Source organism: Talpa occidentalis, unplaced genomic scaffold (assembly GCF_014898055.3).
Source record: "Talpa occidentalis isolate TD23 unplaced genomic scaffold, MPIMG_talOcc4v2.1 talOcc4.7, whole genome shotgun sequence".
Taxonomy (NCBI): Eukaryota; Metazoa; Chordata; class Mammalia; order Eulipotyphla; family Talpidae; genus Talpa; species Talpa occidentalis.
The window spans coordinates 135,896,031-135,923,446 of NW_023605083.1; the positions used below are offsets into that span (position 1 = coordinate 135,896,031).

General features: G+C 72.8%; 2 protein-coding genes across 2 annotated transcripts; both read left to right on the top strand.

The window, feature by feature from the left end:
- Positions 1-1,454: 1,454 nt before the first annotated feature.
- Positions 1,455-5,751, top strand: SLC25A10 (solute carrier family 25 member 10). The gene is made up of 11 exons (XM_037491979.2): positions 1,455-1,547; positions 3,238-3,357; positions 3,687-3,801; positions 3,880-3,928; positions 4,032-4,073; positions 4,657-4,700; positions 4,819-4,889; positions 5,001-5,093; positions 5,296-5,373; positions 5,475-5,531; positions 5,602-5,751. Exons 1-11 carry the CDS (start codon positions 1,455-1,457, stop codon positions 5,701-5,703), a joined length of 864 nt encoding a protein of 287 aa, XP_037347876.1. The 3' UTR covers positions 5,704-5,751.
- Positions 5,752-23,248: 17,497 nt separating this feature from the next.
- Positions 23,249-26,840, top strand: GCGR (glucagon receptor). Its single transcript, XM_037492301.1, has 13 exons — positions 23,249-23,672; positions 23,814-23,916; positions 24,440-24,547; positions 24,632-24,753; positions 24,823-24,929; positions 24,999-25,155; positions 25,226-25,382; positions 25,462-25,522; positions 25,691-25,760; positions 25,866-25,954; positions 26,026-26,164; positions 26,237-26,278; positions 26,471-26,840. The coding sequence occupies exons 1-13, from the start codon at positions 23,613-23,615 to the stop codon at positions 26,690-26,692; spliced, it is 1,437 nt and encodes a 478-aa protein (XP_037348198.1). The 5' UTR covers positions 23,249-23,612; the 3' UTR covers positions 26,693-26,840.
- The last annotated feature ends 576 nt before the right edge of the window (positions 26,841-27,416 follow it).

A 27,416-nucleotide genomic window follows, 5' to 3' on the forward strand; every position in this document is an offset into this window, starting at 1 on the left:
GGGTGGTCTCAGACCTGGGGGGCGGGGCTGGGGTGGCCTGCCTTTCCTCCAGGGTCTTTCTCCCCTGCTCCTGTGGGGCGGGGGGCTTGGCTGAGCTGCCTGCAGGCTCCCTCCAGCAGGGTCCATCCCTGCCTAGGACAGGCCCCCAGTGGCTGCCAGGCGCTGTGGGCCCACCCGCCACCGCCCCTCGCGCTCTGCCCCCTGACCCACAGCTGCAGAACCCACGTGAATGCTCATCCAGCCTTCTCTGGTCTGACTGCCCTTCACAGCTCTCGTGGGCTGGACACGTCGGGTGCCCGTGCCCCTGATGGTTCAGCATCCCGTCCTCTCAGGCTGCGGGGCCTGCCCTGCTGTATGCGGAGCCCACGGGGGCTTTTCCCGGCCTGCTGTGGGGCATGGCGGGTACGCAGGCAGCCCTATGTGGCGCCCTCACAGCTGGCCGCGCCCAGCCCTTGGGAGGATGTTTCAGGCCAGTGAGGCCTGCGGCCGGTGTGCAGGCCCCGAGGACAAGGCCTGCTCCCTGGCCTGCGCCTCTGGGGGAACCCCTTACCTCCACTCCAGAGTCAAGCTGTGAGGCCTCCTGTTGGGGAACACGTCTCACGTTGGGGCATCCCCCACCCACTGCCCGCTTAGGACAGCAGGCTAGCCAGGCACTGACACCCCCAGTCCACACCCCTGGGCTCCCCTTGGAACCCCCCAGTTTCACTACCCCACCGTGACCTCAGAGGTCGGAGGTCCCGCGGGGTTCCCTGGGTCACGGGCGCCTCTGGCTGACCGGCCGCAGGGTTCGCACATCCTACACACCCTGGGGCTGCCGCTACCCGGGGGCAGAGCTGGGCGAGGAGCCCCCCTGCTGCTCCCGGCGCCAGGGGCCCAGCGGGACGGGGATGGCGGCCCCAGGTCGTGCCTGGGGAGGGGTCCCTGGCTCTGCCTCCTCTCGGGAGACCCCGGCCTGTGGCGCCCTGGGGACCCGGGGCTGCGCCCGGGAGGCCGCTCCGGCGAGGCGCTGCCCGGCACTCGGCCGGCGGGGCGGGAGCCCCTCCCCGGACCCGCGCCCGGCGTCCAGGAGGCGGCGGGCCGAGCCGGCCGGCTGGGGGCGCGGCCGAGGCGAGGGGGCTCTGCGGCCGGGTCGCGTCCGCGCGGGACGGGTGGCAGGGCGGCCCCGGGGCGCGGGCGGAGCGCGCAGCTTCCGGAGCGCCCGACGCCGCCGCGACCCTGCGGGCGGGGGCGGGGCGGGGCGGGGCGGGGCGGGGCCCACGGGTCGGCGGAGCGGCCGCTTTAAGGCGGGGCCCCGCCCCGGCGCTCGGGGGCGGGGCGCCGCTGGCCCCGCCCCGGCCCGCCGGGCGCGCGGGCGCATTGGCCGCGGGGCCGGGGGCGGGGCGGGGCGGGGCGGGGCGGGGCCGGCCGGGGTTCCCGCCGCGGCCCCGGGCGCTGCAGCGCGGCCGCGGCGGGCCATGGCGGCGGAGGCGCGCGCGTCGCGCTGGTACTTCGGGGGGCTGGCCTCGTGCGGGGCGGCCTGCTGCACCCACCCGCTGGACCTGCTCAAGGTGAGGCGGCGCGGCCCCGGCGGCCCCGGCGGCCCCGGGCCCGGACCCGACCCGCCCCCGACGCCTGCGGGCGCCCGCCGGGGGCCCTGCCCGAGGGGCGCGGCGCGTTCGCGGGCTCCGCCGCCTGGGGACCCGGGCCCTGCGGGGGCGGCTGGGCCCCGCTGCCCGGGGACACCCCCAGCCCGAGCGGGCGGCCCTGGGCTCGGCGCCCGCGGCCGCCCCGCCCCGCTCTGGCCCCCGCCCGCGGCAGGTGGAGGCCGCCCTGGCCGGCGCCGGCTGCAGCGCCCGCGGGGCGGGGGGACGTGCTCCCCCGCGGGGTGCCCGGGATCCCAGGCGCGGCCGGGTCTGGGGTGGCGCCCGGGGGCCCCGCGCAGGTTGTGCGTTGTTTTCAGACGCCCGCGGACACGAGGCGGCCGCTCCCCGCGCCCCCCGCGGCGCCCCGCCGCCCGACCTTTCTCGGGCAGGCAGGAAGGCGCAGAGGGCAGGGCGCCTGCCCAGGAGTCCTCCCGGTGAACCTGGGCGCACCTCCGCACCGCCCAGGCCCGGGAGGGAGTGGCGCCTGGACCTGGGCTGACCGAGCCGGCTGCCCTGGAGCCGGCCCGCCCCCTCCGCCTGCGGGCACCCCGCCCGCTCCGGAGCCAAAACCCCAGCCTCGCGGGCGGGAGTCGGGCTGAAGTTGTGGCCACGGCACCCCGAGACTGGCTTGGCCTGCGGGAGCCCCACGTGGCCGTCCGCGGGAGAGAGGGGTGGCTGTGACACGAGGGGGTACTTTGGGGTGTCAGGAAAGAGCCCCCCCAGCCTGTGTTCTCTCCCGGAGGCCCACGCAGGGCCCAGGGCCCCGCCCCCAGGAGCACTGGCCGCTCTCAGGCTGTCTGGTCCCGGGTGGGCGCAGCCTTGGGGGCCCCGCTCCGCTGGCCTGGGTGTCCACAGAACTGTGACCTGGACGCACTTGTCCATTGTCCAAGGCCCTGCAGGGCGTCACTGCCCCTCGCCCCACCCCCAGGTGCTGTTTGGCTGCCGGGTGCTGCCAGGAGCGAGCGGGGGTGGCGGCCGCCCTCTGGCCCAGGGAGCCGGTGGCTGGGTGCCCGTGGCCCTGGGGGGCCGGTGGCGTGGCCCCATTGGTCCTTCACTGCGTGGGCTTTGGGGGTGTGTCGGAGCGCCTCTCCCTTTGCCCCGCAGCCTGGCTTGGTCTGCACACTTGCCCCTCGTCTGGACTGGAGCTGATGCCCACACGGCCACCCTGCCCGCCGGCCCAGTGCCCTGTGCTGCCACCCTACCCGGCTCACGTGACAGAGGCCCGTCCCCACCCCCTGCTGCCTCCCAGCCCTGGGGGCAGGGGTGGGCGAGGCTGGTTGGAGAGCAGTGCCAAGCTGCCCAGGAGGGCCGCCCCTGCCAGCATGTCTCCCCTGACAGTGCAATGTGCGGGGCAGACTCGGAGGCCCCCGGCTCCATCCCTCTTGGGAGCTGGGTGTGGCTGACCAGTGGTGCCTGGTGCCTCCCAGCTGGAGGCCAATTCCTGCCTCAGTTTTCCCACCTGTGCAATGGACCTGACCACCCAGACCGCACAGTAGGCGCCAAGCTCTCAAGGACTCGATCGCGGCGGCTCACATGCACACGTCGCTGGCGTCCTGTGAACGGCGGGGGGGGCCCTTGTTGGGGGGGTGGGCACTGAGCACTGTGCCCCCACCAGGTGCACCTGCAGACACAGCAGGAGGTGAAACTGCGCATGGTGGGCATGGCCCAGCGGGTGGTGCGCTCCGACGGCGTCCTGGCGCTCTACAGCGGCCTCAGCGCCTCGCTGTGCAGACAGGTACCCCGCCACCCCCTCCACTGCGCCCCCCGTCCTGACCCCAGTTCCAGCTCAGAGCAGCACAGACAGGCAGAAGGGCTGGCCCCGCGCCCTCAAGTCCGGTTGGCGCCTCTAACCTGTGTGGGCACTCCGGGACATCAAGCAACCCCCCCTTTTCTGAGGCCACATAGGAGGAAGGAACCGCAGGCCCTGGGCTGTGACCGATGGAGAGACAGGCCTGGGAAGGGGGGCGAGGCTGCGGTCACCCCCAGAGTGCAGGGCCTTGGGCCCTCCCCCAGCTGGGGCCCCACAGGGCCTGTACCCGCGCCCCCTGATCCGGCCCTCCCCAGATGACCTACTCCCTGACCCGCTTCGCCATCTACGAGACGGCAAGGGACCACATGAGCCGGGGCGCCCAGGGGCCCCCACCCTTCTACAAGAAGGTGCTGCTGGGCGCTGTCAGTGGTGAGTGCCGGGTGGGGGCCAGGTGGGGCGGGGAGCGGGCACTGCCCGTCTCACCCGCTGGTCCGGGTCTGTCCCCAGGCTGCATCGGAGGCTTCATGGGGACTCCTGCAGACATGGTCAACGTCAGGTCAGTGCGGCCCCGCCCAGGGCAGGGGCTCGGCCACAGCCACTCGCGCCCACGCTCTGGGCGCAGGGCCGCTGCTGCCCGCTGAGCCCGGTGGTCATTTCAGGATGCAGAATGACATGAAGCTGCCCCAGAACCAGCGCCGAAAGTGAGTGGCTGGTCGCTCCTGCCCCTGGGGGTGGCCGGTGGGGGACACAGGGGCAGACGGTGCCTGAGCCACTCTGCCAGGTGCGGGGCCGTGTGGGGCGGGGAAGGACGCGGCCTGCGGGGACCGGGCGGCAGCGCCCCCCCACAGGATGCCGAGACAGGGAGTCTGGGCCTTTGAACAGACCCTAGAGTTGTGATCTTTGCTCCTGACAAAAATGCCACTTTCCATGGAAGCTGGGGTTCTGTCGGGCCTGCGCCCGTGTGGCTGCGCCCCCACATCGGCCTCAGCTGGCTTCGGGTGTGGGGTGCCCCGTGAGAGTCCACTCCTACTCCCCAGAAGGCCCACCCGCTAGAGCCAGGCCTCCCCCCCGCAGGGCAGCCTGCAGGCGGTGCCGGCATTTCCTTGTGGACTTGGGGGTCACGGCCCCCCCCGCCCCCCACCGAGGCGCCCTTGGAGGAGGAAGCCCTGAGGTGTGGAAGAGGCCGGCCTCCCTGGCCCGGCACAGCCCCCTGCTGCGAGGGGGGTCCCTCCCTGGGCCCCGGGGACAGGGCGCACCTCACTGGTCATCCTCTGTCCCCCACAGCTACGCCCACGCCCTGGATGGCCTGTTCCGCGTGGCCCGGGAAGGTGAGGGGAGCCGGCACTTTGCCTGGGCCCTGGGGCTGCCGCAGCACCTGTGGGAGCAGGGCCTGGGGGCTGGGGTGGCGGGGGTGTGGGCCTAGCGCCGACCTCCCCCTCCCCCCAGAGGGCGTGAAGCGGCTGTTCTCGGGCGCAACCATGGCCTCCAGCCGAGGGATGTTGGTCACCGTGGGCCAGGTAGGCGTCCTGCTCGGGGTCCTGGGGACGCGGGTGCTCTGGGTCAGGGGCCCCCCACCACCACTCCCAGAGCTGGGGTGCCCCACGGCCCTGACACCCGCCACCCCGCAGCTGTCCTGCTACGACCAGGCCAAGCAGCTGGTCCTCAGCACGGGCTACCTGTCTGACGGCATCTTCACCCACTTCGTGGCCAGCTTCATTGCCGTGAGCGTGGGGCGGCGCGGGGCCGGCTCTGGGCGAGGGAGGGGGACGCCCCGATGGGCTGTATGAGTGGGGCGGGGGTCTGGGGTCGAGCTCAAGGGCCACGTGGTACCAGGTGGGTCCTCGGGACACCTTCTGGGTGTCTGGGCCAGGCCTCTGGGTGGGGGGTGAGGTGGCCGCCATTGGTGACCCCCCCCCCACCCAGGGCGGGTGCGCCACCATCCTGTGCCAGCCTCTGGACGTGCTGAAGACCCGCCTGATGAGCTCCAAGGGCGAGTACCAGGTGAGGCGCCTCCTGCGCCCGTGTCCGCACCTGGCCCGGTCTCGGGGAGGCGGCGCCTCGGCGGGGAGTAGCCCCTCCTCACCCCTCCTGCCCCTCCGCAGGGCGTCCTGCACTGCGCGCTGGAGACCGCCAAGCTGGGGCCGCTGGCCTTCTACAAGGTGAGGCCGCGCGGGCCGGGGTGGCGGGGCCGGAGGGGCGTCCGCACACGCCACTCTCCTCCCTCCGCAGGGCCTCCTGCCCGCCGGCATCCGCCTCATGCCCCACACCATGCTCACGTTCGTGTTTCTGGAACAGCTCCGCAAGCACTTCGGCGTCAAAGTGCCGTCCTGATGGGCCGGGGGAGGGGCAGGCCTTGCCCAGCCCCAGCGCCCACCTGGCGCGGCCGGAACCAGCTCCGGCCGGTCCTCTGGGCGCAGGACCCCCAGAGCTCATCCCGGTGCCCTCACCCCAGCCGCTGTCACTTTTCCACTTTTCCTGCACCCCCTTCCAGCAGCCTCCATCCAGGGCCTGGCGAGCAGCATAGGGGTGTGGACCCCAGCATTGCTCACCCACTGATGTGGTGCACCTGCACTTTGGCCTTAGGAGAGGGACCCCTGCTTTTAGGGGGTCCTCACGATGGGGCAGGGAGTCCTCACGATGGGGCAGGGGAGCCCCCCGACCTGCTGCAGCAGCTGGGGGCGTGGCCAAGCAAGACCCGCCCCACACCGCTTTAAGAGGCGCCCCACTGTCTTTAGGGGTGCCGTCCTGCCCCTCACGCTGCCCCTGCCTGCCCTCCCCTGCTCCCCGGGCAGAAGGGGCTGTGCTGCGTCCTAGGAGTCATCTCTGCGGGGCTGCGGCTCCCCAGGAGCTGTCCAGCTGACGCCACCACCTGGTTCCGCGGACAAGCAGCCGGCCCCCACCAACAGGCCCGCGCGTCCAGCACCTTCGAGGAGCCGGGCCTGCCCGGGCGCGGGGATGCTAATAAACCAGGCGCTCCACTGGCCTACAGGCTCCAGCTGTCCGGTCAAGAGCCCCGCCCCACAGAGGGCTCGCGGGGGCCTCGCAGGCAGGTGGGAGCAGGGCCGGCGGCCTGGGGGGGGCCACAGCCCCGGCGGGTCCATCGGTGTGGCCAGAGGTGTCAAGGGCAGGAAGGCGCAGCTCAGGCCCTGGGTGCTGTGGGACGCCCTGGCGGCCCCTGGGTCTCTCCTGCCAGCTGGCGGTCCAGCTGAGGTCTCCAGCTCAGGGCTGTCTGACGCCATCTTGCCAGGGCCCTGGATGCAGGCCGCTGTCCAGCAGGCCTGGAGGAGGTGGGAGACGCTGGCTCTCCCACTGTAGACCCTCGAGCGACGGGGCGGGCGCTGGCATGGCACCCACTGAGGCGCTGATAGGACCGTGGGAGCCCCGGGGCCTCCTGCTGCCCCAGCAGGCAGGGGCGGGTAGGCTCTTTTGGACACCCCAGTCTGGAGCAAGGAGACTGCTTCGGGAGCGTTCGAGCAGGACGTGAGGCCCTGGGCGGCGCGTAGCTCTGTGGGTATCTCCAAGCGCCACCCTCGCCCCACGCCCTTCCCACCCGCTGTGGACGCGCACCCCAGATTTGTCGTTCACAGGGTCTTCAGCCAGACCCTGTGAAAGTAGACTTTGAAGAATGTGATGTGACTGCCCTCTGCCACTGCCTGGCCACCTGCCCGCGGCCACCCCCGCCCGCCCGCTGCCAGCTGTTGCCTCTTCCGTCACATGCGCGCTCCTCCCCACCCCTGAAGCCCGCAGCCCGCCTGGGTATCTCTGTTTGCGGGGGCAGTACTTGATGTTGGCCTGGGTGCTGCAGGGCGAGGTGTGTCCGTGGTCTGGCCCGGTTTGGAGGTCAAGCCCTGAGGGTGAAGCCAGACCCCAGGGTGCAGGGGCCACGGGCACCCTCGGGGTGGAGGGGTCTGGGGCTGTGCCGGCGACTGCCTCGCTGCCCCCAGGTCCTTCCAGGCACAGCAGGCGATCTCAGCCCCACCCTGGCGGCCGGATGCCCGCCCACAGGGTAGGGGCCCTAGGCCCACGCAGTGAAGGGGGTCGGGCGGGGGCCGGTCAGGGTGAAGACTGCTGCTTCTCCCCGAACCTGGGTGAGCCGGCAAGTCAGCACATAACTGAAACGGGCCATTGAGGCCACATTCTCTGTCCTGCAAAGCTGCTTGGACCTGGAGTGCTGGCAGGCTCCGCGCAGCCCGTGTGCCCGCGCAGCCCGGCAGCTCAGCAGCCGCCCTCCCAGCAGCTGGGTTCATGCAAGGCCTCCGCGCTGGAGAAAGTGCCCTGTCTGGTTTGGCGGGCAGGCCTGGCAGGGACCACTACAGGGCAGGGGCAGGCCCGCCAGGCTCCCGCCCCACCCCCCGGGCTCTGGGCGGTGGGCTGGGTCCGCCCAGGGCCGAGCAACGGCCCCAGGGCAGCGCCAAGAGCAGGACCCTCCCGGGAGCCTCTGCAGAGGCCAGAGTCCTTCCTCTGCGGGGTCCAAACCAGCGAGCTGTGTCCAGGAGGCCACCCCCCTTGCGGATCACCCCCGCGGAGAGAGGGCCAGTCACTTCGCACATGGCGGGCCGGGCGGGTTCCAAGTCCCAAGGGAGTCGGGTGTCAGCACTCCGCGAGTCCGGCGCGGCCTCCTCGTTCAGAAAGACGCTCGCGTTTGCCAAAAGTTACACAACAAGCATTCGTTGCCAGAATTCCCACCAGCGTGCCAGGGGCCGAGGAAGGGCAGACTTTGGGACAAATGGTGCCGGGGGCGGATTTCCACCTGTGGGAGGGCGAAGGCGGCCGCTCCCGGTGGCCACGCACGGGTCACTCCCCACGGACGCGACCCTAACCCCGGCCACGCGCGTTCTGCGGAGGCTGCTGCTGCAAGGGGCCTCTGGTGTGGCCGCCCCGGCGGGGTGGGGGGGGTGCATTGGAGCGGGGGTGCCCGCGGGCGGGACTCCTGGGGCGGGGCCGAGCGCCTCGCGGGGCGTCCAGGTGTCCAGGCGCGGCCTGTTGCTGAGTGGGAAGCGGAGGCCAGGGTTAGGGCAGCAGCGGTCACTGACCGCGGGCAGATGGCGGTGGCTTCGGGAAGGGAAGCCCGGGCACGTTACTCCACCCAAAGGCCAGTCAGCTGAGGGGGCTGCGCAAGGCCGCGTCATTCGGCCTTCAGGAGAGACGCCAAGTGCGCCGCGCTCGGACGGACCCTGGGCGAGTGGCCGGCCTGGGGCCACGGCCATGGTTCCCTTCTAGGCGATGCTGGACAGGTCCCTGGAGACGGGCGGGGCCTGGGCGGGCCAGGGGTCTCTGGCGCGGGGGTGGACCGGGCCGCCGCCTCCAAGCTCACTCCCCAGGCCGCCCCTGGCTTCCGACGAGGCCACACCGTCGGGAGGACCCAAGGTCCGCTCCAAGAAGACCCAACACTGTCCGAGAACAGTTGGGTTTGGGCGCAGCACCCCGCCCTGGGGCTCCAGGACTGCCCTCCTTTTGTCATTTTCCACACAGCACACCCCAACTCTTCTAAGCCCACGCCCCGTTCTCCCCTGAAAATGCCCCACTTGGGCAGAGACACACGGAGCCCCTTGACAATGGCCTCCGTGGAAATAAGTCATTAAACAAAGCTCCAGGGCCTCCCTGGTGGCTCGGGGTAAATCTCGGGCTAGCCAGCCGCTGTGGCCTGAGTCCATCCCCGGCCAGCGAGTGACCCCCAGGGGGCGGCAGGCCTCTCCCGTCTCCTGCTGCCCCCTCAGCCGTGTTTCTTTTATTTTTAAGGTTTTATTTACTTTTATGTAGAAAAGCGGGGGTGCAGGCCAGAAGTGCAGGGGGTGAGAGGACTCCCCAGAGACAGAGTGGGGAGCAGAACAGGCGGATCCACTGAGACACACTGTGAGGGGAGCAGCAGGGAGACAGGAGGGGTCTGCTGCACCCAGGGGGTCACTCCCTGGTCGGGGAGCAGACTCGTGCTGCAGTGGCTGCCCATAGCTTCATAGTGCTGGGACTTACCCCCTGTCCCCCCAGGGAGGGCCCCAGTATATTTCAATAGATCTGCCTGTTCTGCTCCCGTCTCTGTCTCTGGTGCATAATCTCCCCCCACACACACCACTGGCCTGCACCCCAGCTCTTGTATGCATCAACAAAGAAATCTTAAAGAAATCTCTCAGCAAAATAAGAATAGAGGAACAAGCCCTTAATCCGATAAAGGGCATCGCCTTAAAAAGAGACAGCAAAATTAAATCCCATAAATTGTAGGAGAAATGGACACTGGATTATATAACAATCTTTAAATTATGCATAACAAAAAGACTGTAAAGAAATACACAGATATACACACAAACTACAGACCAGAGAAAACATTGACAAAGCATATGATAAAATTTTTCTACTATACCAATTGCCCCTACGAATTATTCTACTACGAAAAACCAGACTGAGGGGGCAGGGAGGAAGGAAGGAAAAAAAACCACAACAGAACAATGGGCTAAGATCACGGGTCTTTCATGGGCCACGGACCCTGCCTGGGTCAGGAGAGCTGGGATGACACGCTACAGAAAGTTGTTGGAAGCAGCTTACGCAAGAGGAAGCGCTCGGCGCACATCTCTGAAAAGGAGGCGTGTTGGGTTTCTGGCGTGTCTGATCCGAGGGCTTCCTCTTTCCTGTCTCGATCCTACTTTGCTCTGTGTGGCTGGATTCCCAGGCAGCCCAAAGGGTGGCCACGTTCCACCAGCTTGGACTCCCTGCGGGTGACCGCTCAGTGACTCCTGTCCCCACGGTCATCTGCCACCTTTCCGAGTTGGCCTCACATGCCCCGGACAGGCAGCCAACCGAGCTTGGGTTTCCAAGCAGAAACCTGAGCAGGAGGAGAATCCTCCAAGGACAACTGGATGCTTCACAGGAAGGTGGGGACAGAGTGACAATGTCCAAGAGGAAAGAGCCCCGCCGAGCAGCTGTGCGGACACTAAAGGGCTGGGCCGCTGGGCCGTGCCGTGTCTCCACGTGGCTGGAAGCTTCCACTCGGTGTCTTAAACCCAGAGTACCCGCCCTCCTGGAGCCCCCGGGCCTGGCGCAGCAAACACCCAAGGGCGCGTGGGGCGGGAGCTGGGGAGCCTGGCTAGGGGTGAGGACGCAGGTGAGCTCCACGGGGAGACCTGTGGTGGGTGGGCATGAGCCGGGCAGGCCCAAGGCCTGGCGGGAGCCAGAGATGTAGGCAGGGCCTGGGCCGGTTTGAGCGGTGAAGGCCTCCCCCAGCCGGCTGCTCCTCAACCTGCAGTGGCCTCCTGCTCCGTCGCCCCGTCAGCTTGTGCCCCCCCACGGGAAAGTCATGTGCACAGAGTTGCAGGTGCCTCCAGAGCGGCCGACCCAGCACAGAGGGGCGACTCCAGGAGCCTTGGCGGGCAAGGGGTAACTGGTCGCTCTGAGCCCTGGGCACCGAGGCGGAGGCTACGTCCAGCCCCCGGTCCAGCAGCAGGCGGCTCTGCGGGAGCCAGCCAGGCACAAGCGGGGGTGGGGGTGCGGCGTAGGGGGCGGGGGCGGTTCTGGCTGTGACTGGCCCTGGGGAGACTCTGAAGCCCGAGCTTCCTACAGTCTCCCCGCTGGAAGTCCACCCTCCCCCCGAAACAAGGTCTTGGTGACCCTGAATGTGGGTCCGGGCAGAGTAGCCCCAAAACCAGTGCAGAGCCTTAGGCTGAGGCGGCACGCAGAGCCCTCCGCAGGTGGGGTCCCCCCAGAGGAGCCTCCAGCAGGCGGAAGGCAGAGGCCACGGAGCCCCGGGCTCGGCAGAGGACAATGGTCCCAGGGGCCTGGTCACTGCTCAGGCCGGCTCGCTGCACCCCAGGGACATGCAGCCCCAGGGCCCCAGGCGCTGCAGCCCAGCCCGGGTACCCACTATGCTGCTCCACCCCCCAGGCAGCGCTGGGCTCTCCCTGCCAACTGCATGGCTCTGCCCTGGGCCCTGCGGGCCCGGTGAGGTGTGAAGCGCAGGGGGTTCTGCTCCCCTGGGGGAGGCAGCCCCAGGACATAAGCCCAAGTCACAAGTGTCTTCCCAGACGGACATGGAGCCGGCTGGGCCAGGGGCAGCGGAAGGGGGAGGAGCGCAAAGCAAGTGCCCCAGAGCCGCAGGCCGAGCCCCGCAGGGCTGAGCCCCGCAGGGCAGCGACAGGCGTGGGAGACTCCCAGGCCCGAGGGCAAAGGGCAGGAGCGGGCAGGTGGTGGTGTGGGGCTGGCGGCGCGCCCTGGCCCCGCCAGCACGCAGGGCGGAGTGTCCACGCCCGCGGGGCGCGGCCAGCGGACTCAGCACGAGTGGGGGCTGCGCGTGACCTTCGTCTCCACGGGCGCGACACGCGTCGTTCCGCAGCCCAGAAGGGCCCGGGCGGGGCTGCTCCCCCCACAGGCGCGGCGCCCCGGGGGCTCAGCAGCGGCCGCCAAGACCCCAGTCCCGGGCGCCCGGCCGGCCCGGTCCCTCCTCGGCCGCCCCCGGCCCGCCCGCCCGCCGGCCGCGCCCCACGACACGTCCCACGGACCCGGAGACGCCCACAGCCACGCCCGCCAGGACACGCCACGCCCACGCCCACGCCCACGCCCACTGTGTGCCCCGCCCCCGCGCCCCAGGCTCCGCGGGCTCAGCCCAGGGCCCCCCCCCCCCCCCCCCCCGCGGCTGGCTTAGCTCACAGCCCTTTTCTAAGGGGAGGGGGGAGGGGAGGAAGAGGGGGAGGGGCGAGCAGGGGCGCCCAGGAAACCCGACCCTCCGCCTGGCCACTGGGTGGCGGCCACAGATCCTGGAAGCCTGGAGGCCAAAGAAGTGCAGAGCGGGTGCAGAGCGGGTGCAGAGGGGGTGCAGAGCGGGTGCAGAGCGGGTGCAGAGCGGGTGCAGAGCGGGTGCAGAGCGGGTGCAGAGGGGGTGCAGAGGGGGTGCAGAGGGGGTGCAGAGGGGGTGCAGAGGGGGTGCAGAGCGGGTGCAGAGCGGGTGCAGAGGGGGTGCAGAGGGGGTGCAGAGCGGGTGCAGAGGGGGTGCAGAGCGGGTGCAGAGGGGGTGCAGAGGGGGTGCAGAGCGGGTGCAGAGGGGGTGCAGAGGGGGTGCAGAGCGGGTGCAGAGGGGGTGCAGAGCGGGCACCGCAGGGGCCGTGGGGGGCCCAGGGCAGGCGCCTCCAGCCCGCAGGCCGGGCCACCTCGCGCCCTCACCGGGAAACGAGGAGGAACGGTCAGCTGCGGGGCCTCCCAGGCGCGGGGTTGCCGGGCGTAGAGGCCGTGAGGCCTGAGTCCATCCCGGCCGGCGCGGGACCCCAGGGCGCAGCGCCCGCTCCTGCCTCCCGCTGCCCCCTCAGCCTTGCATCTCGGTGGATCCGCCTGTCCTGCTCCCCGCCCTGTCTCTGGGGCACCCTGCCACCCCCACACCTCGGGCCTGCACCCCGCTCTCGCATGCACAAGGAAATAAATCTTTTCAAAAAGGAAAGGCAGCGGAGGCGTTTCCCCGTGAGCCGGGACACCGGGCTCCCGCGCGGCCTGCCCACCGCAGGCGCCCAGAGCCCCAGGCGAGGCCGCGGCGGCCCCCGCTGGCCACACTGCCCCGTGGCCGTGTGGGCCGCACCTGCGCACCCCAAGTCACCAACGACCGGGACCTTCTTTCCACACATGCCGGGTCTCCCCACCGCAGCCCCCACACCTGCCGCACCCCAGACCACAGCCGCGCCCGCCGGACAGCAGCTCCGGGGTCCTGCGTGGCCAGCCGGGCCCTCCCGGGAGCCCAGGTCCGGGACCGCCCTGCAGAGGGGGCGCCAGAGGGCCGCAGAGATGGGTGCCCAGCGCGGCCACTCAGGCGGGGCTGCCCGCGGCTGCCCTCCGCCCTGCACCGTCGCCGGCGGCCGCGGGGAGAGAGGCGCGTGGGGTCCACGCGCTGGGCGGCCGCCGGCACCGCAGCACCCGGCACTGGCCGGCACTGGCCGGAGAGCCGGGCTGCGGGGAGAGGGCGCAGGCCCCCCGGCCTCATGGTCAGCGCCCCGGGAGGGCGGGCTGGCCTGGCAGGACGGGGCAGCGGCTGTCTGGAGGGAGCCGCCGTGGTCTGGGATGCAGCAGGGAGACGCGGGCATGTTGTGGGGTGAAGTGTGGAAAGAAGCCCCCCCCAATGGTGAGTGACTTGGGGTGAGCCCCGACCTCAGGTGGGGCTGACACAGGCAGGCTGGGCAGTGGGGCCAGCAGGGGGCGCTGCGACCAAAGTCTGGGGCTCCAGACAAGCCTGCAGTGGGCGGGGTTGCCGGGGGCCTGGGCCTCTGTACCCTACAGGGCCTGCCCTACCGTCTAGGTCTCAGCGCTGGACCCCAGTCTCCTGGAAGCGCCGGGGCCCTCTCCCCAGGGCCGGACGCTGAGCGGCCACGAGAGGGAACGGGAGGGCAGCTACCGGGGCCGCCACTGCAGACCGCACCTGGTGCCCAGGCACCCCGCCTCCACATCACCAGGGCTCCCGGGGTGCGGCCAGGTTGGGTCCCTGGAGACCTGGTCCCGTGGGCTCTGCAGGGCTCCTGCCCGGGGGTCCGGTCAGGGGCAGGCAGAGCCCCGGCACCCACTGTCCCCTCCGGGAAGGCTCGGCGCCTCCCAGGCCAGGCCCTCCTGCAGTGAGGACTCCAAGTGGGCCCAGAAGCACACCCCGTGTCCCTCCCAAAACGTGTCCCGTGTTCACCCCCCCTGCCCCCGACGTGGGCCGGCACCCCACAGACACGCCAGGGAAGCTTGGGGAGACTTCTGCTCCTCGCTGACGCCCCCAGCACGCGCCTCTCGTCCCTGGCTCTCAGCAGCCGGCCCTCGCGCGTCCTGCAAGTGAGCGGGTCCCAGGGGCCAGCCCTGTCCCCTGCCCTGTGCCCCGCCCCCCATCCTCAGTCCTGGCCCGCCCGGGGCCCATCCTCCGGGGGTGGCTGAGGGGGCGCCGTATCTCCGGCTCCAAGAAGCCCTTTTCAGGAGGCCCGGCAAGAGCTGGGCGTGTCCTGCTCCGTCCTGCCCACTGGCCTCCCCTGCAACACCCTCGACCACCTGCCCTGTGACGGGAGCTGGGGGACATGTGGGGACCCCACTCCTGGCGAGGGGAGGTGGCTCCTCCGGCCAGGGCCTGGGACTGGCCTGCGGGGCGGGCACCACCGCCCTCTGGCTGAAGGACGCCAGACGTCGGCGCCGTGTGACAGCTGTCCTGGGACACCCGAGGGGCCCCCCGAGCCGTGGGCAGACCACCCCCAATGTCTGCACTTGGGGCTGGGGCCAGTAGCAGCGTGGTAGGGCGGCCCCCAGCCCCCTTCTCCTCGGGACACAGGCGCAGTGGGCACGGGGCCCGGGCCACGGCCTCGCTGTGCCTCCAGCCCCAGTGCAGCCGCGTCTGGAGCGCTAGGTCGGGGGCAGCACGCAGGTTTGTGGGCACACTTGAGCCCCTCAGGGCTCCCGGGGCTACCGGGCTGCTCAGGCTTCTGGCTGCTGCGCCCAGCGCCCAAACCGCCAAGGCCAGTCCCTCTCGGTGCCGGGACGAGGCCCAGCCTGACCCTCCCTGTGCTCAGCCCCGCTGGGGCCTCAGGGCCTCCGCCCGCTCCGGTCGCTGCCCATCCTCCGCCCCCCTCCGGTCAGGGCCCTCCGCCCCCTCCCGCTCGGCCTGGCTCATCCTCAGCCGGGGCCCCCACGCGCACACCGGCCCTGACGCCCAGCTGGCCGGGGCAGGCCATGTGCCCCTCCTGCGCCCGCCGCCCCCGCTGCTGACCTGAGCGCGGCCCTCGCCGGGGCGCATGGCCCAGGGCCCCTTCCCGCCCCGCCGGCTTCTAAGTGGCTTGATGTGACCGAGACGCGCCACCTAATGTGGCTTCGCGGAGCCACATGACCTTGATGGTGGCTCCGGGCGAGAGGCAGCTGCCAGCCCAGCCCCCCAGAGGACGGGCACTCAGGGTGAGAGCGATGGCCGGGGGACACTGCGTCCCTCCACCCTGCCCTGCCTGGCACAAGCCGGCTCGGCCCGGACCAGCTCCAGGGGCTGAGGTGACCCTGGCCCGCCGCTTCCCTGAGGGCCGCGAGCTCCCCATCGGCCGGGGCGTCGGGACCCCGGCTCCGCAGGGCCGGCCTCACCCCGGGATCCCGAGTCAAGTCATGGGCTCTGGCCTCCCTCCCACCACTCCACCCCCGCCCACACCCCTCGAGCTCGGTGCCTCGGTTTACCCTCTCTGGTGGGCACACGTGGGCAGCCTGGGCCCAAAGGAGAGTGGGCTAGTCCAGGAGACCTCGATGCTCGGGGGTGACGCTGCCATGGTCCTGGGGCCGGCCTCTCCTCTGCCAGGCTCCCTGACACCTGGGGGGGTGAGCACCTGCCCTGAGGGTGGGGTCCCTGCACCAGCAGGGTCCCAAGGCCTCCATTTATCCTGGGGCCTCAGATGGAGGCTAGGGGACCAGCTAGGGGTGGCCCCGGCCCCAGGGGGTGGTCTCGGCGTCCAGCAGGCAGAGAAGGCCAGCGTGGACCAGCGGAGGTGGTGGGGGAGCCGGAGGGCCCAGAGGCGGTGGGGCCGGGCAGGGTTGTGGCTGTGGGGGCTGAGGGAGGTGGGGACGGGCATCCAGCAGGACCGCAGCAGCAGGACTTGGGCCTGCTGAGACTGGGCACCAACCCTGCGTCCCTGGGGTCCTCGCTGCCCTGATGCTCCCGACCATTCCCTCCAATCCCTGGGGGCTTGCACACACAGGCACGCGTGCTCACACATGCACACAGGTAGGGCTGGGTACCCCGACAGTCAGGTTCTCCCCCAGAACAAGCAAGTCTGTTGCGGGAAGGCCTCTGTCTCCTGGGCTTAGCGCCCACACAGGAGCTGCTGGGCAGGGGATGGGTCCCCTGGGGTCTTCCGGGCTCAGGCCAGGGGCCCGGCTTCCCCCAGGCCATGGATGCGCAGGCCTCACGGGGGGCCGGCCGGGATAGGCTGCCGGGGCCAAGCTGCGCGGTGCAGCGTGCACGGGGCCGGGTGGGCAACGCACACTGCCCGGGGCTCCTGGTCAGCCTCCCCGCAGCAGGCGCTGCAGGCTGGGAACTTGCAGCCTGGGCCCAGGGCCGCCTGGGGAGGTGACGGGTGGGTGGGCCGGGGGCGGCCTCGCCAGAACGTCATCCCCTGCAGAGCTGCGGTGCCGGCCACGGGCTGCGGTCGGAGCAGCTGGACGGCGCTGGGAGGAGAGACAGCATGGCCGGGACGGCAGCGCCTCCTTCTCCAGCGCCGTTCGGGAGAGGAAAACTGGGCGCTGGGGCCCCCGGGGGAAGAGCTGCACGCGGCCCGCGCTGGTGAGAGTGGACGCGCCCCGGGAAGGGACGCCCGAGGGGCCTTGGTGCCCGCGCACAAGCCCGTCGCCGGCGCAGGTCACCGGCCGGGCTGACCCACGCTCGCGGGCCCGCTCGGCCATCGTGGCAGCGCCGAAGGGGGCCCGCCCCCACCCAGGCAGGCCCTCGGCCAGAAGCAGCGGCCACCCCTGCAGGGCAGGGCCTCGGCCAAGCCCCGGGACCCAGGCGCCCGGGAGCCCGGTGCCGCCCAAGGGGAGGTGCCCCGGCCTGGCTCAGCCGAAAAGGAAGGAGGGAGGGACTGAGTGGCCGCCACAGACCGCGCTGTCCGGCTCGCCCTGCCCCCGGGAGCCCTGCGGCCGCTGAGCCGAGCTACACCGCCCGCACCAGGCCTGTGGGGCCCGGCCGGCCCTGTGCAGGGCACCGGCGAGCGGGGGAGCTGGCCCGGCCACAGCCTTCCCAGGGCGCAGCGGTGCTGAAGGCGGGTGGTGTTTTCACACGCTCCGCCTCCCTGCACCTGCCCTGGGGCGCCCCGCCATCAGGAGCCCCGACTCTGACTCTGTCTGTTTCCAGTACGTGAGGAAAGAAAACGCCCCCAGCAGCCACGGTCCCCGCCGCCCTGTTTCCCGGGAGCACGTGGGACCCGAGGGCCCCCAGGCCGGCACCGGCGGCCCCTCCTCGGGGAGCACTCCCACCCGCAGCCTGGCCCCGACCACCACCGGGTCCTCCCCTTCCGGCCGGGGTGGGGGGACGGGGCCCCTTTCCTGCGTGGTCTCCCGTCGGGCCGTGGAATCTGAAAACCGATGACAAACGCAGCCGTGAGCGGCACGATTTGAAATGTCCCATCAGGGCCTCCCCGCGGCTGGGGGTCGCGTCAGGCTGTCACCGCGGCGGGCTGAGCCCATCCCCGGCCGGGGAGGGACCCCCAGGGTGCAGCAGACCTCTCCTGACTCGCCCGCTGCTCCCCTCAGCAGTGGGTTTCAGTGGATCCTCCTGTCCTGCTCCCCACTCTGTCTCTGGGGAGTCCTCTCACCCCCGCACCTCTGGCCTGCACCCCAGCTCTTCTACAAACATACATAAATAAATACATAAATAAATAAACAAACAAACAAATAAATAAATAAATAAATAAATAAATAAACGATGCCTCCTGGCCTCATTTCCCGCAAGGAAGAACAGGGTGACAGGTTCTCCCGCTACTGAACCCTGCATGTCCCCAGCATGTGCCCAGGCGCCAAGCCCCACGTATGCAGCCGCTCCGGGACCTCTTCCTCGGGGCCCATGTTTCTGGGCCCTGACCCACCCTCCCACCTGGTTCCTGCCCAGCACGTCCAGTCCCTGGGGTGGGGGGGCGTCTGCTTCTCCCCGAGGTTTGGGCCTGCTGGGCCCCCCAGAGCAGGCCCGCCAGCCAGGGCTGGGGCTAGGGAGACTCCTGCACCTGCCCTGGCGCGCCCCGCCATCAGGAGCCTCACACCGGCCATCCGCGTGGAAAAGGACCCCATTCCCAGGCCCAGGTTTGCATCTCCCGAACTGAGTTATGTAAAGGGCGGTGCCAGCCAGGGAGGGGCGGCCAGGCGGTGCCCCCCCCCCCGCCCCCTGTGCAACACCTCAGGTGCGGCCTCCCCCTGCCGCCCCCGCCTTCCTCACTGCTCCTGAGCCCCTACCCGGGCCAGCCCCACTGGGCCCGCCTGCCTGGCCACTCCCTGGGGAGTGCAGGGGAGCTGGGGAGGGAAACGCCCCTTTCCCAGGCTCAGACCCACCCACCCCCCAGAAGAACAGGAGCTTCTCCCAGACCCACACAGCCCCCGGAGGCCCAGCCACCAGCTCAAAGCTGTGCCCAGCCAGGCCCCCGAGGCAGGCAGAGCCCTGGAGGAGGCCGCGTGGCGGTGGCCGCTGGGTCTTTGGGAGGCCCCCCCCCCAGCACCTGCTGCCTCCAGACCCCTGCTCCCAGGCCCTACTCCCGGCCCCTGCTCCCGGGCCCTGCTCCCGGCCCTGCTCCCCTGCTCCCCGGCCCTGCTCCCCGGCCCTGCTCCCGACCCTGCTCCCGGGCCCTGCTCCCCTGCTCCCCAGCCCTGCTCCCCTGCTCCCCGGCCCTGCTCCCGGCCCTGCTCCCCTGCTCCCCGGCCCTGCTCCGGACCCTGCTCCCGGGCCCTGCTCCCCTGCTCCCCGGCCCTGCTCCCCTGCTCCCCGGCCCTGCTCCCGTCCCTGCTCCCGGGCCCTGCTCCCGGGCCCTGCTCCCGGGCCCTGCTCCCCTGCTCCCCGGCCCTGCTCCCCGGCCCTGCTCCCGGCCCTGCTCCCCTGCTCCCCGGCCCTGCTCCCCGCCCCTGCTCCCGACCCTGCTCCCGGGCCCTGCTCCCCTGCTTCCCGGCCCTGCTCCCCGGCCCTGCTCCCCTGCTCCCCGGCCCTGCTCCCCTGCTCCCCGGCCCTGCTCCCGGCCCTGCTCCCGGCCCTGCTCCCCTGCTCCCGGGCCCTGCTCCCGGCCCCTGCTCCCGGGCCCTGCTCCCCTGCTCCCCGGCCCTGCTCCCGGCCCTGCTCCCGGCCCTGCTCCTGGCCTTTGCCTGAATCAAAACAGGGCGGGGGCAAGAGTGGGGTCTGGTGGCCGCCTGAGTCCCCAGACTGTGGAGCTCGGCGCTGCACTAAGCCCCAGCTGCCTGTCGGCACCAGGGGCCACCTCTCGGCTGCAGGGCGGGGAGGCCCCCAGGCCCCAAGGCCCCCCAGAGCAGAAGTGGAGCCCGAGTGCGGCCCAAACACAGAGTCAGCCCCTGACGGCTCTGGTGGGCTCCGGGGGGAGGCGGGGCCTGGAGAGCGGCGGGGCCCGGACAGAGGCGGGCCCTGAGGGAGGCGGGCTTGGAGGGGGCGGGGCTCGGAGAGAGGCGGGGCTGTTGGGAGGCGGGGCCCGGGTAGGGGGCTTGGAGGGGGCGGGGCCCTGGAGGCGGGGCTGGTGGGAGGTGGGTCCCGGGGGCGGGGTCGGAGAGAGGCGGGGCCGGGATGAGGGAGGCGGGGCTCGGAGGGAGGCGGGGCCTGGAGGCGGGGCCTGGATGGAGGCGGGGCTCGGAGGAGCGGGGCCATGGAGGCGGGGCTTGGAGGGAGGCGGGCCCCGGGAGGGGCTTGGAGGGGCGGGGCCGGGAGGGGCGGGGCCCGAGGGTGGGCGGGGCCCGCGGCCGGACACCTGGGCCGCCGGCCGCGCGGGTGGACGGCGCCGAGTGGCGCCCGGAGCCGGCGGGCGCTGGCGGGCGCTGGGCAGGGGCAGCCGTGAGCGCGGGCGGGCCGGGCCTGCCTTCCTGGCGCCACGGCCGAGCGCGCCGGCGGGAGCGGGCGGGCGGGCGGGCCCCGGGTGCGGCGACCCTGCGTCCCGGGGGCGCGTCGGCGCGGCGGGGGCAGCGGGCGGCCGGGCCGGGCGCGCTGGGGGCGCCCCCGGCCGGGCTGCCCACCCGGGGCCGGTCCCCGCGGGGTGGGGCGCGAGGGCCGGCCGGGCCCGGCACCCACCTGCCGGCGGCGGGCGGGCGGGCGGGCGGGCGGGACCTCGCGCCGGGTCGGGCGGCCCCGGCCTCGCCGGCCGCGCGGGCCCCTGGCCGGGCTGGGGCGCTCGGCGGCCCCGCGGAGGGCGGGAGGGCGGGGCGCGGCGGGGGCGCTGGCCGGGCGGGCGGGGGACCCTCGGCCGCCTCCTCCCGCCCGCCCCGCGCGCCCCGCCCCGCCCCGCGCGGCGGCCGGGAAGTTGGCGGCGGCGGCGGCCGGGGCGCGGCGGGAGGCGGCGGCGAGGGTCCCCCGCCCGGCGGGCAGCGCGGACTGAGAGCGGCGGCGGCGCGGGACGGGCGGCGCGAGCGGAGCCCGGGGCGCGGCGCGGTGAGCACGCGGGGCGGCCCGAGGGACGGGCCCGGGCGGCCGGGGGTCGCGGGCGGAGCCCCCCTAGCCGGCCTCGCCCACCCGTCCTGCCGCCCCGCACCCCTGCCCTCTCCGCACCCCAGCTGCCCCCGCCCCGGGCCCCCAGGATGACCCCGAAACCGGCAGGTCCACCCGAGGCTCGCAGCCTGCGTCTCCCCCACCGCCCTGCCCCCCAGGGCCCCCCAGCTCCCCGTGCCAGGGGCAGCAGCCCTGCCAGGGAGGCCCACGCTGTGACTTTGCCCCATGGCCAGTGCCGGTCACTGCCCTGCCCGCCTCTCCAGCGGCCGCCACCCCAGGCGCTGACCCACGGCGGAGCCCACCTGCCCCGGCCGGCGCAGCGACTCCTCTGTCCCCCGCGTGGGGTGAGGGTTGGAGGGGAGTCGTTTCCCCGGTGGCCGGCGGCACCCGCCAGGCAGCACCCGGCACCCTGCCCCCCGGCATGGGGGAGGGCTCCGGAACCGCTTTGTCAACAAACAGCCGTGGCCCCTGCTCCTGCCCCCGGGGCCGTGACCTCCCCTGCTGGCCCCGCTTCCACTGAACACCCGAAGGCACAAGCCTCCACCCCGCGCTGGGAGCCCCCGCCCGCCCCTCCGCTGCCTGCGCGCCGGGCCACCCGCAGCCTGGGGCGCCTCCCGGGCCCAGGTTCGGGGGTCCCGGGGATTCCCAGCGGGAACGGTGGGCCCAGCACCCCACGTCCTGGGTTCTGCCAGGCGCAGGGCCGGGCCGGAGGGCAGCTGGGTGGACGGGTGGGGGAGGGGAGGGGTTGGGAAAGAGGAGCCGGCGCGGCGGCGGGGACGGTGCCCGAGAGCCCGCCGCTGTCCTCGGAGACGCCGGCCCAGCCCGCCACGCGCACGAGCCGGGTCGCCGGTTCTCCGCCGGAGAAGGGTCAGCTCCGGGCACCGCCCGCGTGTCCGGGGCCCGGCCAAGGCTGCCGCCATCTCCGCCCCCGGCTGCCCGCGCCCGTCCGCTCGGCGGACCCTGACCTGTCTGTGCCACCGCTGGACCCTCGGCCGCCGGGCAGGGCTGGGCCTGGGCATGACCCTGAGCCCTTCCATCGAGCTCCGGTGCCCCCGGCCGCAAGGAGGCGGGGCCCGCTTCACACCGGCCCTCGCCGTGGGCCAGCCCCCACCTGGGCGCCAGGGCAGCCCCGCCCTGCCCAGCCCAGTCCCTCCGCACCCCGCCCTGCCCGGCCCCTGTCCAGGGATGTCCCGCGATCTCCGGGCCTCGCTCTGGAAGGGCCCCTGCCTCTGCGCCTGCTGCTGCGCGGGGAAGCCTGGCCGGCCACCCTGGGCCTGCTCTGGGAGGTGCTGCGGCCCGAGCCCAGGGGCCTGGTGGCACGGGTGCCAGTGCCAGCGTGGGCCCCCGGCCCAGACTGCTGTGGAGGGAGGCGGGGAGCCCAGAGCAGCCCCCCCACCCCACCCCGGGCGCAGACGGACGCCCGGCAGAAGAGCCGGTGAGCCACGGCCTGCTGGCCGGGCCCCTGACAGCCCTGCGGCCGGGCGGCCGGGCTCCGCCTCAGGGGGCTGGGGGACCCCAAGGCAGCGGTGAGCCGTGCGCCATCACGCCGAGCCGGGCCACAGGGCCCAAGAGCTCCTGGCTGGGCTGCCCCCCCGCCCCGGGCCTCCCAGCAGGAGCAGCTGATCGGGCGGCGTCCCTCCCCTGCACCCCCTGCCTTGTCTCCACTGGCCTCTCGCCTCCGCCGGCGCCTCTCCCTGGCCCCCGGCGCCTCACGCTGCCCGGGCCACCCCGAGCTGGCCCCCCCATCTCCCCAGGCCCCGGGGCAGCCGGCAGGACGAGAAGGGCTGTTCCCGCGGCACCTGGCCGCCAGGCGGGCGAGGGGCAGCAGCGGGCGGTAGGCCGCAGGCCCTGGGGGGCCCCGGGGCAGGGACGCCTGCATGTCCCCGACCTCAGCCGCTGGCTGCCTCCTCCGCGGCCGCTGGGCCCGGTGTCCACCCTGGGCCTGGGCTCACCCAGTCCTGGAGCTGGGAGCAGTGACTCTTGGGGGGGTCTGGCATCCTCAGCCCACCCGTGCCTGTACCCCAGGACCAGGCCTGGCGGTCGTGACCCAGTTGCCCCCCTCACCCTGGGGGTCTCGGGACCCCACGCGGGCCCACCTGGGCTCCGGTGTAAGGGAGCTGCAGTCCAGGACGGCCCTGAAAGTGCCCCCCTCAGCCACAGCCCGGCCCCTCCCCCCGGGTGTCCCCAGCTGACCACATGTCCCTCCAGGATTACTCGCTTGGCGCCAGGGTGCCCGGAAGTCCTGGTCCCCAATCCTGGAGCTCGCCGAGGCAGCCCAAGGGGCCCCACCCCGCTTCTCCCTGCTCCCCGTGGAACTAAGCCCGAGCAAAAGAAGGGCCCCGGCAGCAACAGGGGGTGATTTAGAGGGCTCCCGCCCAGAACCCCACAGGCGCTGTAGCCCACAGGCTCCACGTGGGCAGGCGCATTGGGCCTGGCAGCAGCGCCATGGCCAGGGAAGGGCACCGGCCGCCTGGTGCTCCCTGGGCCGGCAGCCTCACCAGAGCCTGGAGTGGGCTCGGGTCCTAGGAAAGGGGCCGGTGGGTGCCAGGGACACCCTAGGCCTGTGGCCGGCACTCCTGGGCCCGCCCGGCCGGGAGCTGGCACTGGGGCAGTGATGGATGGCCTGGCACCGCCCGCCGCTGACTTTCCCAGGGCCTAAGAATAGGTGGGCGGGGGGGGGGGCGGCGGGGGGAGGGGCTGGGGGGGATGGGCGGCTGGGGCGCCGGCCCCCACTGACAACTTCAGGGCCAGGCAGGACTCTGGAGGCCCCAGCAGCGGGGGCACCCGCCCGAGGCTGGGGAAACCCAGCTCCACCCAGGACGCGGCCAGCCCCCTGACCTGCAGGACCCCCGGCGCCTGGCCAGACCCCGGCCCGGCCTCGGCGGAGAGCGGCTGCCTCGGTGCCTCCTCCCTCCAGCCCGGAGTCCTGCACAGGCTACAGAGGCGGGGGCTGGTCTTACGGGGGCAGGGCACCCCCGGTCTCCTCACTCCTGGGGGCCCCTGTGGCTCTGACTCCCAGCAGCCCCTGGAGCGGTGTGTCCACCCACAAGGGCCCCTTTGCGCCAGCAGTGAGGCCCCAGCCAGATGTGGGGGGCAGCTGCCCAGAGGCATGCCCCCCACCCAGTCCCACCACCCCCACCTGCTGCTGCTGCTGCTGCTGGTCTGTCAGGTGAGCGCCCACCCCACCCGGCCCCACCCTGGCACCCCAGCGCCCCCCCCACCCCCGCCCCGCGCACGGTGTCCCAGCCCCCACCCCCCACCCCCGTGCCTTGGCGCCCCAGCCCCAGCCCCCTCACCCACGGTTCCCCAGCCCCTGGCCCCCGGGGCGCAGGCGATGGACTCCCTGCTGGCGCGGTGGCGGCTGTACCGGGACCAGTGCCTCCGCAACCTGAGCCTGCTGCCGCCCCCCACGGGTAAGGCTCCGCCTGGCCCTCCACACCCCCAGCCCCCACTTGCAGGTGAGGAAACTGAGTCACAGAGAGGCCAGTGACCTGCCCGAGGACACACAACCAGGACACGTAACGGGGGTGGTGGGGTGGTAGGAACCGGGTGTCGCGCCCCTCCCTGCTGCGGGGCAGCCCGGGCCCAGGCCCCCCAGACCTGGGACCGGGGGTGGGCCTTGGGGGCAGCCTGAGGAGCGGGGCAGACCAGGCAGCTGCCCGGGGGGTTGGCCAGGCGAGGGAGGAGGCGTAAATCAGGCGATCCGGGCCTGGCAAGGGTGCCCACAGGGAGAGGTGTGCTGGGAGAGGGGCTGGGGCGGGGGGCGGCGCCGCTGGAGGTGTGGGGTGTCGGAGGGACGCTGGCTGGGCAGAGCTGGAGCTCAGGACCAGGCGGGAGGCCAGGGGCTGCCCGCCCAGGAGCGGGAGATGGTCACAGGGCTTCCGAGGGCCGGAGGGCCCACAGCCGGGCCCCGCTGAGGATCCCCGGCCCCCACAGAGCTGGTCTGTAACAGAACTTTCGACAAGTACTCCTGCTGGCCGGACACCCCTCCCAACAGCACGGCCAACATCTCCTGCCCCTGGTACCTGCCCTGGCATCACAAAGGTACTGCCCTTGGCACCCGCCCCGGCACCGCAGGGCGGCCTGGTCGGGGCCGCAGGGGAGCTGACTGGGCCTGCCCCTCCCCAGTGCAGCACCGCCTGGTCTTCAAGAGGTGCGGGCCCGACGGGCAGTGGGCGCGAGGGCCCCGGGGGCAGCCGTGGCGGGATGCCTCCCAGTGCCAGATGGACGAGGCTGAGATGGAGGACCAGGTCAGCGATCGGGGCGCGGCCGGGCAGGGCGGGGTGGCCCAGCCTCCTGAGCAGTCCCGCGGTTCGCAGGAGGAGGAGGCCAGGATGTTGGCCAGCTTCCGGGCGATGTACAGCGTGGGCTACTCCCTCTCACTGGCGGCCCTGCTCCTGGCCCTGGCCATCCTGCTGGGCCTCAGGTAGGCGGCCGGCCGGCGCCCGGGGCGCGGGGCCCGCTGCGGGCGGCCGCTGACCTGCCGTCCCCGCAGCAAGCTGCGCTGCACCCGGAACTACATCCACGCCCACCTGTTCCTGTCCTTCGTGCTCAAGGCCGGCTCCGTGCTGGCCACCGACGCGCTGCTGCAGACCCGCTACGGCCAGCAGATCGGCGACGACCTCAGCGTGAGCGTCTGGCTGAGTGACGGGGTGAGCCGCCCGGCCTCGGGCGCGGGGGGCCGGGGCCATGGGCCCCAGCTCACGCCGCCCCTGCGGCCAGGCGGTGGCCGGCTGCCGGGTGGCCGCGGTGTTCATGCAGTACGGCGTGGTGGCCAACTACTGCTGGCTGCTGGTGGAGGGCCTGTACCTGCACGGCCTGCTGGGCCGCCCCGTGCCCCGGAGGAGCTGCTTCCCCCTCTACCTGGGCATCGGCTGGGGTGAGTGGGTGGTGCCATGGCCAGGGGCAGAGGGCGGGTGGAGGGCGGGCCCAGGACCACAGCTGCCCCCCCCCAACAGGGGCCCCCATGCTATTCGTCATCCCCTGGGCGGTGGTCAAGTGTCTGTTCGAGAACATCCAGTGAGTAGAGCCTGGGGCGGGGCCTGGCCAGGCAGCGGAGGGTGCACTGAGCCAGCGGGGGGGGGGGGTGGCGGAGGGGGGGGGCAAGAGCATTCGGCGCCCTCCTTTCGCGAGGCGCTGGCTGGGCCCGGGTCCGCGCGGGGCGGGACTGAGCCGCCCACCCCGCAGGTGCTGGACCCGCAATGACAACATGGGCTTCTGGTGGATCCTGCGCGCCCCCGTCTTTCTGGCCATCCTGGTGAGGACCGCGCTGGGCCCTCCCTCCCGGCGGGGCGTCCTGCCTGGGAGGACAGGGAGGGGCGCGGGGCCGCCTGGGGAGGGCCCTGACCGGCCTCGCCCGCAGATCAACTTCGGCGTCTTCGTGCGCACCCTGCGCATCCTGCTGGCCAAGCTGCGCGCGCGCCAGATGCGCCACTCCGACTACAAGCTCCGGTGCGTGCGGGGCGCCGGCGAGCAGGGCGGGGGAGCCCCTAGGGCCGCTGGCTCAGGCTGCACCCCCACAGGCTGGCCAAGTCCACGCTGACCCTCATCCCCCTGCTGGGGGTCCACGAGGTGGTGTTCGCCTTCGTGACCGACGAGCACGCGCAGGGCGCCCTGCGCTCAGCCAAGCTCTTCTTCGACCTCTTCCTCAGCTCCTTCCAGGTGGGCGCTCCCCCCCCGCCCCCCCCATGACCCCCGGCCGCCGCCCCGCTGACCCCGCTCTGCCCCGCGCAGGGCCTGCTGGTGGCCATCCTCTACTGCTTCCTCAACAAGGAGGTAGGTGGGGCCTGGGGCCGCCAGCCCGGGACCCTGCCCCGCCCACGCTGGGGCGTGAGCCCTGCACCCCATTTCCAGGGTGTGGGTCAGCCTGGCTCTCCCTGGGTGCACAGCCCTGGGTCCCCAGTGGAGCTGGCGCCCCCGGGCCAGAGCGGGGGTCGGGAGGGTCCCAACCGGCCGCCCGCCCGCCAGGTGCAGTCGGAGCTGCTGCGGCGCTGGCACCGGCGGCGCCTGGGCCGGGCTCTGCGGGAGGAGCGCCCCGTCAGCCTTCCCGCCTCGGCCCGGCCACCCGGCAGCCCCCCCGGCAAGAAGCTGCTGCTGTCTGGGGGCGGCGGCCAGGGCGCCCGCCGGGACCCCTCTTCGGACACCTCCCCGGCCGGCCACCTCCCCGGGTCGGCCGAGTGTCCCTTCTGAAGCCCCCAGAGCCCACAGTGGCGCGGACCGACCGGATGGAGTGCGGTGGCCGAGGGTGGGGCCTCCCCTGTCCGGCCCTGCCCGGCGTGGGGCGGCGCCGCGGGGGCTCCGGGAGATGTGTGTCCGCAACAATAAAGAGCTGAGCAGCGCGCGGGCTGAGCCGGCGGCCGGGGTCTCCAGCTGCGCGCGACAGAGGCCTCCTGCTGGGGTGGGGGCATTCCCACGGGGCGCCCCATGTCACAGATGGAGTGGGGACCCCAGATCGAGGGGCGGCCAGCAGCACACCCCGATCCTGGTTCAGGTGGGGTGCGCCTCATCCCCATGCAGGCCAGTGGGGGCAGTCCTCTAGTTTTGCCCCCCACCGTTCGCCAGTTGGGGGCCCTGAGGGATGGTGACGGCCTCTGTCCTGCACCGGCTCCGCCCTTCTGCCCTGGCCCTGCCGTGACGGCCCCGGTGTCCCTGCGCCCCGGCCAGGGCAGGCCTTTCAGCCCACCCAGGGCCGGGGGCCTTGGCTTCATGCCCGCTCCAGCCGCCTGGCGAGCCCCAGCCCACGTGGCAGGACGCAGTGGGCGAAAGGAGCCCATTTGCAGTGGGCCGAGTGACCAGAACCTGGCCCACCCCAGCCCCTGCCAGGTGCAGGCGGCCGGCGGGCGGCAGGGGTGGCCGCCCGGGGAGGAGCTGCGGGTCCTGCAGGGGCCGGGGGCAGGAGGGGTCACTGCCGGGC

What these genes read in the sequence shown, in the direction of transcription:
- GCGR (XM_037492301.1), top strand. Translation starts at nt 23,613, where the DNA reads ATGCCCCCCACCCAGTCCCACCACCCCCACCTGCTGCTGCTGCTGCTG. An exon ending in CTACCTGGGCATCGGCTGGG is followed by an intron (nt 25,383 to 25,461) that starts GTGAGTGGGTGG and finishes CCCCCCCAACAG; the next exon opens with GGGCCCCCATGCTATTCGTC. An exon ending in TCTTCCTCAGCTCCTTCCAG is followed by an intron (nt 26,165 to 26,236) that starts GTGGGCGCTCCC and finishes TGCCCCGCGCAG; the next exon opens with GGCCTGCTGGTGGCCATCCT.
- SLC25A10 (XM_037491979.2), top strand. Translation starts at nt 1,455, where the DNA reads ATGGCGGCGGAGGCGCGCGCGTCGCGCTGGTACTTCGGGGGGCTGGCC. An exon ending in GTTCCGCGTGGCCCGGGAAG is followed by an intron (nt 4,701 to 4,818) that starts GTGAGGGGAGCC and finishes CCCTCCCCCCAG; the next exon opens with AGGGCGTGAAGCGGCTGTTC. An exon ending in GCTCCAAGGGCGAGTACCAG is followed by an intron (nt 5,374 to 5,474) that starts GTGAGGCGCCTC and finishes GCCCCTCCGCAG; the next exon opens with GGCGTCCTGCACTGCGCGCT.